The sequence below is a fragment of the Chinchilla lanigera genome, unplaced genomic scaffold, assembly GCF_000276665.1.
Source record: "Chinchilla lanigera isolate Chin_1 unplaced genomic scaffold, ChiLan1.0 scaffold00069, whole genome shotgun sequence".
NCBI classification, from domain to species: domain Eukaryota; kingdom Metazoa; phylum Chordata; class Mammalia; order Rodentia; family Chinchillidae; genus Chinchilla; species Chinchilla lanigera.
In genome coordinates, this window is record NW_004955470.1 from 460184 (window position 1) to 469548 (window position 9365).

Here is a 9365-nt window from a genome sequence, read left to right on the forward strand (position 1 = left end):
TACCAGGGATACAGAGCAGTAGCAGCCCCACAAGCTGAGCAGGGAGCCTCATTCTGAGAAGCTGAACAGAGGAGCCCTGGTCAGTGCACACAGAGAGCTAAACTTTATCTCAGGCTTTCGGGGGAGGCCCTCCCTGGGGACTCCATGCAAATCCCCTGATGGGAGCAGTGCTGTGAGACAGCCTTATGGGGAAACCGGAAGGAGACAGCAGGAGAGGGTAGACTGTAGCGACAGAAAACATCCCTTAAAGGGATACAAATAAAATCGGAGTAAAATTTGTCTTCAGTATTGGGAAGAATTATTTTTAGGACAAAGTTTGTCAGAAGGACACAGGACATTGAACAACCTAGACTAGAAAGCACAGGTGTCCCAGGAATGTAAACCTGAGGTGTTAGATTTATTTGAGAAGTGAATTACTGTCCTGTTGGTTCTCCCTTATTCTGGAGAAAAACATGATTTCCAATTCCACAAGTACAGACAGGCAGAGGGTCTTCACATAAATGGTGGTCCAAACCCAGCTGAAGAGTTACCTCACAAGCTTAAATGTTTGAAAATGTCAGGTGCAAGTGTTACAAACTGCTTTTTTCTGAGAATGAAAATTAGTGAATTTTTTCAGTCACAGGGCTTCATGAGGAGAAAATCATGTGTCTCTTGCACACAATGACAGCCCCTTTTTACTCTGAGGAAAAGTAGAAATGATTTAATGCCTCACACAGTGATTATAAAGTTCAGTTTGACCAGTGTTTATGATGTGATTGACACCATTTATAACTAACTTACATATTCCATATTTACAAAGTAATGACATACAGGGCATTCAGTACACAGATACAATCTCTGACTCATTCATGTCGCTGTTGAACACTGTAGACTTTGCTGGGTGGAACCACACTCTGACCCTTTATACACAACACCTGAGGAAAGGGCTGTTAAGGGAGGAAAAGGGGAATTTGTCTTGATTCACCAGCGAGTTAGTTCCCATGGACTAGTTGTTTTAGACTGAATGTCTGTGTCCCTCTGAAAGTCATACTTCATAATTCTGCTCTCTGTTTTGAAGGTACTTTTAGGTATGGCCCAGGATAGATAACTAGGTGACACCATGAAGGTGCTCTGCTCATGAAGGGAGTAGATTCTCTTTAAGGAAAAAAGAAACAGACTTCTTTATCTTTAACTTCCCCATGAGGACACAGAGGGAAGATGGCAATTTATGAGGAAGGATGTTTCCCATGAGGTATCCAATCTCTCATGGCCTTGGTTTGGTTATCTCCATCACTGGGACTTTGAGAAATTAGTGTGTGTTGGATAAAACACCCAGTCTAGGAGCTTTTGTTATAGAAGTTAATACTGACTGCTAGCTTACCTGTCCATGAGTCTTTGTTATCCATCACCACGATTAGCTAAAAGGAATCAGATAAATTAGAAGTTGCTTTGTGACTTGAGTGGCGCTGCAGCCAACACCTGTGTGAAAAACAAGTTTGTTCCATCACCCTTGTGTGTCGCGGGGCCTTTACTTGGCAGCGTGTTGCATCACGGAGAGAACTGTCCATGGGACTGTGTTATCAGCAATGGAGTCCTCAAACAGTTATTTATTTATGTAATTTGCTCCGATAGTTAAGAAATAGTATAGGAGATGACTTCTGAGCCCAAGAAAATTTCATAATTACAATTTTGAAAGACCTCTGTTTTTATTCTTTCTTATGCAGAAAAGATCGCATTTTATACAATTTTTTGTCAGTTTCTATCCTGCGCACAAGAAGAATCATAGACCACCCCATGCAGCCCACAATATCTACTAACTTGCTGAATTCTGAAGGGAGGTACTGAGAAAGTGGTTATGAAAGATGCTTCTTAATCTTCTTTGCTCATGATTCTAAGAATGTGAAAGCTCCTCCCCAACCCCTGCACCATGAGAGGGGAGCTGGACAGGACCTCAGTGTGCCCCCCACAACCCATGTTTATCTTTTACTTTTGATCACATGGAAAGTTGCTCAGAACACAGCTGCTCTGCTGTCTGCGGGCCCAGACTGCCAACGGCAACCAGAAGACTGAACTCTTGGCCCGCATTCCTTTTCCTGACGATTTTCTCCTTATTTCCTCCTTGTAAGGATTCTTCTCTTTTCATGCACACAGGGACTCTTCCTGCCTACTGCATCCTGTTGCCTGCTTCCAGAAGTGTAGGTCTCCTGACATTTGAACTCCCGGGAATGAATGACAACAGCAATTCACACTCACTTCAAATATTCATCCTCTTCTCAGAGCCATGAAATTCCAAGTTTATTCAGTTAACCCTCTTCTCCAAAGTATGTGTCTTTCCCTTGTGATACACATGACCATATAAGTTAATGAGGAGCATTTCAAAATAAATTGTAAGAGCAATAGGAACACAGGAAAAGGAAATTCTTGACAGTGAAAAAATGGGTGGATGACTCATATTTATTATGGATCAGTTTTCTTCATATTTCTTCCAATATATTACCTTTTAGGAGGAATTTCTTTGGAGTAGGCTTTGGAATCCTCATGTTTGTGACATTCTGGGCCTCAGTGGTAATTAAGATTCTGCTCATGAGATGCTTTCCTATAGAAAGATTTTGAAAATGACAGAGAGGAACACATGCATGGCTGGAGAAAATCATTTTGCTTTTCTGGATCTCAGACAAGCAGCACTACCCTTAAGCAACAACTTACTTGGCTTTCTGTTTGAATGGAACAGGGTCCCCTAATTATGGAAAAAGGAAAGGGATTCATGGAAGTAGGGCTCAGTGTATTCTGACCCCGCTTCTCAAATTTTTCTGTATTTTAATCCATTTAACCAATATTGATGAACACAGCTGCAATCAGCTGTAAAACTTCCCCCACATGAAATGATTCAGTAGAAGGTAAGTTATAAATAATGAATGGACTAGACACTGTGGTTCTAAAATCTCCATCTGATGGAGGGTCTGTGTGTGCTGCTCACGTGTACTTCTCTCACTGTGCCTGTCACCTTCCCTGTGCCTCACTAGCCCTCCAAGGGCATGTGGAACTTCACCTTGGTGTGTCATCTAAGTTTTATTCTGAAGACTCTTTAAGCATTCTACTAGGTTTTGCTAGTGGAAAATCCCTTTTTTGTAAGCACAGCTACATCAGTGAAATGAGATCATGAGCATATGCACCTTATTTCTGCTTTAAGTGAGTTCCTTGTCAAATGCCGTATCATGTAGAATATCCCAACTCTGACGAAAGCATTGTGTGAATTCCAAAAGCTATTTCTGTTAAAAATATGGATTATAAGGAAGTAAAATGCACACATCAAAAAATAGCAATTTCTACACGTTGAATTATGTCCTAAGCAATTACCTTGTATCAGTGTAATCTGCTTATTGATACCTGGCGAACTATAGGAAGCTCAGGGAGGAGAGGCCAGCTTTCTCCACAACCAGATGGTTAGAATTATTATTAGCCATGTGAGCCTCAGTTATGTGAAATCCATTTCTGGAGCCCATGCCTGGACCTCCACCCCTGAAGGCATGGCATTTAACTACGGGGCTCCTTGTGATAGTTAGAAAGGGTGAATAACTCACCTCTACTTATTGTATCAGTGTAACCGTTGACATCACCTGTCTTAATGATGTGCTTTAGAATGCGATTCTATTGGGAATCCATGGTGGCCAAACTTTTACATTTAAAAAGTCCAATTACCACTGTAACCCACCTGATTTTATTTCTAATCCTGAAGTTCTGCTACTTCTAAAGCCAGAAATATGGTCAAATCAGTGTTCAATATCCTTTACTTGACTTTATCCTGGTAAAATGATATGAGATGTAGCCCTTGAAATTATCCAGTGCTATGATTTCCTTCTTTAAGGCCATAATTCACTATGCCAATGTTTGGTCATCAGCCCAATATAAATCTTTCATATTTCCACAGAAAGATATTCTGTCTTTAAAAAATCTAAGATAAAATAATCATCAAGATTAAGTTCAGACACTAGCATTTTTTTTCTCTGAACTGACTGTTGTGTTAATTTCTGATACTTAATAGTACTTCAGGGATTCATGTCTATTTGTTTACATACAGAAGGAAGAAACTGAAGCACATTACCTACAGCGAAATGATCTTTTCAGAGCATCTGTCATTTCAAGTCATTAGGGTACTGTTGCACTTACAATTCTTGTTCATCCCACTTTGGGTCACCCTTAACTCAAGGATAACTTATTGATAAGTCTTATTGTTCTTCAAGATTTCCTGAATTAAGTACCTAAAGTATGTTAAAAATAGGTATCCAAAGGACATCCTAAAAAATATACCACCATAGTGAATATGTACATTTCTGGTGTGTAATTGTGTCTTGTAATTTGTCAAAAAAAACCCAGGAGATATACTCAGCCCATATATTAGAGCCATGTTGACTCCTGATAAAACAAGTGAATTCAATACTAGAGTAATGTTTGTAGTATAAAGGAATGATATATAAACAAATTTTTTTTTTTTTTTTGGTTTTTCTCTGGTACCGGGAACCGAACTCACGACCTTGCGCTTGCCAGGTAGGCGCTTTTGCCGCTGAGCTAAATCCCCAGCCCCTATAAACAAATGTTTTTAAAATATCATTTTAAATAAATTAAGATGTATTACTTCCTCTCTCTGTGCTTTGATATGCATCTCTTAAGGAGGACAGGTGCTATCCTCTGCACCCTACCTGAAGACATTTGATTTCACACAAGACCTAACTTTCTAGCCTCCAGGTTCTTTTGTGGTTTTTATGGATATGTTTAGTTCATCTTATCATCTCTGCAAAACGCCTTTGTGCACTCAGCTGTTTTCCTGATCCGGGCCCAAGCTGAAGGGCTGTGGGACTCAGAGCGGAACACTCTGGCAAGTGGAGGTGGAAACAAAAGCCCCAACCAACTTGCTCTTCCAAATTCAACTCCAACTGTCCCTAACACAGGTTTTAGTATTTTGCTGTATTTTTAAAATTTGATAATTCCTGAAGATTCTGAAAACCTTTAGTACACTGAGTTGTCACGATTTTTGATCCCTTCACGGGAAAACAATATTTTTTTTCAAGATTTGTCACACACAATGTTTTCAAATACAATTTCACAGTAAAAATAAAGGATAGTGCAGTGTGTTTGGAGCATGTGAATTTAAAAAGATTTTTAAAAATAGTTCCACTGGGGCAAATCCCTTTAAATGAATTATAATTGAACTGAAAGACAGCTCCTTCCAACTGCTATGGGTCTCCTGTGTTGTCAGAATTTTCAGGGGAAAATATTTCATACAGGGCACATGATTTATAGGATTATTTTATAATATTCACCTAAAGGTTCCAATGCAAAGAGTGCAGAAGATCCATCCACACACTAGAGACTCAAAGATCCAACTGAGGACCTGATCTCTCAGCAGTGTCTTACATGAGTCCAGCTGAAGACCCAGAGCCCATGGCCATGTGCTCCATGAGTGCAACTGGAGGTCTAGAGCCCAGGACAGTGTTTCATGCAAGTGTGCACCAAGCATATGCATTGGGAAGGGCCAAACGTCAGGGGTGGAAGCTAGAAAGTCTGTGTCAGTGGGATGAAGAACTGTGCTAGCAGGCTGAGGGATCTGCACTGGAGCCAGGAAGGGATGCTCAAAGTAAGGACCAAAGCTCCCCGGAAAAACCCCAGCTATCCATAGGGACACTGAGCTCCCAAGCTCCAGTGATGATGAGAATGGCTGAGTTGATATCAGGAAAGCCAGTCTGACAAGCATCTCCAGGAGAATCAACAGCACACTATCCTCCCCTGAAGTTCTTTTTATGCTGTTGGCAACAGTCCTCAGGTGGGATTTCCACAAGGAACACCGCACTGACTCAGCTCAGCTAGGTGTTACCAGATGGCCGTTAGTTAGTCCCGTGCATCTGGTTAGATATCCATCATCCTTCAGCAGCTGGGGGCGGGGAACAGTGACTCTGCATCCATAAGCTGCTCTCAGTGACAGCAGGATGCTGATAGCAAGCTGACACATTTTCAGGGCCAAAACTCTGAAACATTTGGGAAACAAATACTTTTAAAAAGGTTATTTTTTCCTTCCGCGGTGTTCGTCACTTTTGTTGTTTTTTTGTTTTTTGTTTTTATTCTTTCTGTTTGCTTAAAAAAATTTTCTAAATAATATGTTGATAAGAAGCTTAATGTAAAAGTGTTTTACATTTCTCATAATCACCTGTCTTTCCAGTGCTGCCTATGACTTAAGGATGTTGCTTGAAATTATCTGGCGTTCACAGACTATCCTTGCGAATGCCTTTGACCAGATTTGTGGGCCAGGACCTAAGTGAAAAAAGTCGGAGATTGAGGTGATAAGGATCTGTAGGGGGCAATGAACCTTAGCATATTATTTTAGATAAAATAGTTTTAGTAAAAGCCTAAGCGGTGCCTTGGGAGGCCTCCCGGGACAGTGTAAGAACTAATTCCCCAGATCCACTCTGCCCAGGAATGTCTCCCCAAGATAAGGGGGCGCCTAGGCCTAGGTAATCCTCCATGACCATGCCTGGGCAGTGCCATCTCCTGGCCCTAGGTAAACATTGTAACTCTAAAAAAATGCATAGTTATAAAAAAGGAGACAAACAAAACATAATGGGAAACACATCTATCATAATTAGACATGAGACCTACAACTAACCTAGGGTCCAACAAGATGAGGAAAAGGCCATATGCCCACCTGGGTCGGCAAATGTAACATCCCAATCTGTTACCATGGAAACCAAAAATGAAAACCAAAATGTATATAAGGTGAAACAAGGTTGGCCATTGGCCCACTTCCCAGATTGGCAAAGGGAAGCATTGGGTGGCTAGCCTCAAATTAAACTCTGGTTTTGTTCTCAATGCACTTGGGTCTCTTGTGGAATACAGCCCAACTGATGTCAGGGGGTTTCTGCTGTAACAGATTCTCTTGGTTCTCCACTCTCACCTCAGCATCAACCCCATCTGTTTTGGGGAACCACTTTCCTTCAGTGCTTTAGTGTAGAGCTGAATATGTAGAGATAAACTTATCAGTTTTGAAAGATTGAAGAAGATTTAATACTTTTGGAAATCAGTAGGCAGACACATGAAGAGCAGCTAGGGCGGAAGACTCAGATGCAGAGGTGCTTCTAGCAAGCGACGAGAGGATTTTACCACTGGCTTTTCTCCTCAGGGCATATAATCATATGTGGAAAAGCCCCATTGCTTGGGCTTTAGCAGTCTGTGGGATCACCAGAGATCAGCCATGTCTGATACCACATTCTCTGACCCCCTTGGGACAGTAAAAGCTGTGCTCTGCACTATAATTCTCTGTATTAAAATATCCCTGCCTGGAGTACCTTGAATGTGTTCTCTTTTACGCTGTGAGTTACTAATGAAGGTAGAACCTCAAATCCTCAGACATCACACTCTTTCCTTTCTAACAGGTGAGAGCTGCCATGTTCGTGCTGCTGAGGTTGAGGAAGAGAAAAAAGAAGTCATGGGCCCAAATGGATTCCCTCTCCCCTCCAGAAAAATCTCACAATGACTTCCAAAGTCTGGTTGCATCTAAGAAATGTTCTCAGCAGTGAGAGCTATCAGGGGGAGCAGCTGGGCTAGCCCAGCCTCACACTTCTGCTTCCTTGGGTGGTTTGTGTCATGGCTTGTATCACTGTGGGAGGGGAACTGTAATCTTGTTGACAGTAATAAGTTCCAGTATCTTCAGGCTTCAGGCTGCTGATGGTGAGAGTGAAATCTCTCCCAGATACACTGCCACTGAACCTCGACGGAACCCCGGAATGCAGGTACGATGCATCATAGATCAGACAAGTAGGTGCTTTCCCTGGTTTCTGCTGATACCAGTTTATGTCATCGCTAATGTCCTGACTGGCCTGGCACTTGATGGTGACGGTGTCCCCTAGAGATGCAGACAGGGAGGATGGAGACTGGGTAATCTGGATGTCACATCTGATGCCTGACATAGGAGAGATAAAAAGAAAAATTCACAGTCAGTCATGGTATAAGAAACCTTCCTTGAAGAAGCATGCAGCACAGGACCCACTGGGCTGTGTCCCTTCCAGTGTGATCCTCCTCACCTGGGAGCCAGAGCAGCAGGAGACCCAGGAATAGAGCAGGGACCCTCATGTCCATGCTGTGTCCTGAATGGGACTGACCCAGCACAGGGTGTGCTGAGCTAATGAGGAAGGACAGTGGGCTGTGCTCTAGGCATGCAAATCAGGGGCGTCTGAGCAGGACCAGGCACAGCTGCAGGGCCCATCTCATTCCAGGAAGTTAGGAAAAGTCAAGGTGCCCAGCTGTACCAGACATTTTCAGAACCTGTGTTTCTCTCTGGGGCCCTGGGGCCGAATCTGAGTGCAGTTAGTAGTGTGTCACTTGCTCTCCTGCTCTTTTCATGGTTCTTCCCTGTTTTTTAACTCACAGGTCTAAGGAAATAACCCTGGGAGATGAAAGAGCTTAAAAAAAACCTGGGAATATCTCACGGTGCAAATACGAAAGGAGAAACAAGTACGCTGGAACTTAGAATCTCTTTGAAGGTGCTTGAGTGGCTCTGGACATTGATGCCACATGGCTAACATGTTAAGGTGGACACAGTGCTCTACGGCTTCCCTTTCTTCATGCCTCAGTCTTCCCACGCTTACACGCAGAAACACATGATCCTGCCTGTGCTCCCCTAATGAGGTCAAGAGCCCACTAGCCTCTTCCTCCTAAGTAGCTTTCAGAATAATTTACAATCATTTCAAATCCATTGAGAAAAATGGCAGTTCTTCAAACAATAGACACAAATGTCGGAGAATTTAGAATTCCTGTCACAGTTTGGAGAGAACAGAAAGGATACATTCTTCCCATATGTTTCTCCTTTCCCTCTATCTTCATGTGGGCTTTTTTAAAATTTTATTTTATTTTATTTTATTTTTCTTCTATGGGGATTAGAACTCACGACCTTGTGCTTGCCAAGCAGGTGCTGTGCCACTGTATTAAATCCCCAGCTCCACATGTGGGCTTTTCAGTCCTGGCCTTAAAGCCTCGTGTCTTCCGGAGGGCTACATTTCCTCTTTGCATCAAGTATTCTTGATACAATTCTGGGAACAATACAGGGCAAAGCTGTTTTCTATTGTTGTATAGGAACCACAGTCCTTCACAGCTACTGCCCAACCTTCTCTCTCCCCTTTAATCTAATTTCACAGCTGACCACAGCTGTCTCACAATCCTCGCCTCTGCCTGGCTCTGGAGGAGGCTTGTCTTCTTTACCAGGCACCATGAGGTATCACTGGTGCTCCATAAATCGAAGGAAACGTGGGAGAGTTGTTGTGTTGATGTTTCACAACACATGCTCTAATTTAATGTCACTTTGATTATGTGTTAAGTTAGATTGGTCAGAAAGATGTGAAGGA

General features: G+C 42.4%; 1 gene segment (V, D, J or C); it reads right to left on the bottom strand.

Annotated features, from left to right (window-relative positions):
• Positions 1-7568: 7568 nt before the first annotated feature.
• LOC102018382 lies at positions 7569-8135 on the bottom strand. The segment is given in 2 exon segments: positions 7569-7927; positions 8049-8135. Coding segments are annotated over 2 exon segments (414 nt in total).
• Between the last annotated feature and the right edge of the window lie 1230 nt (positions 8136-9365).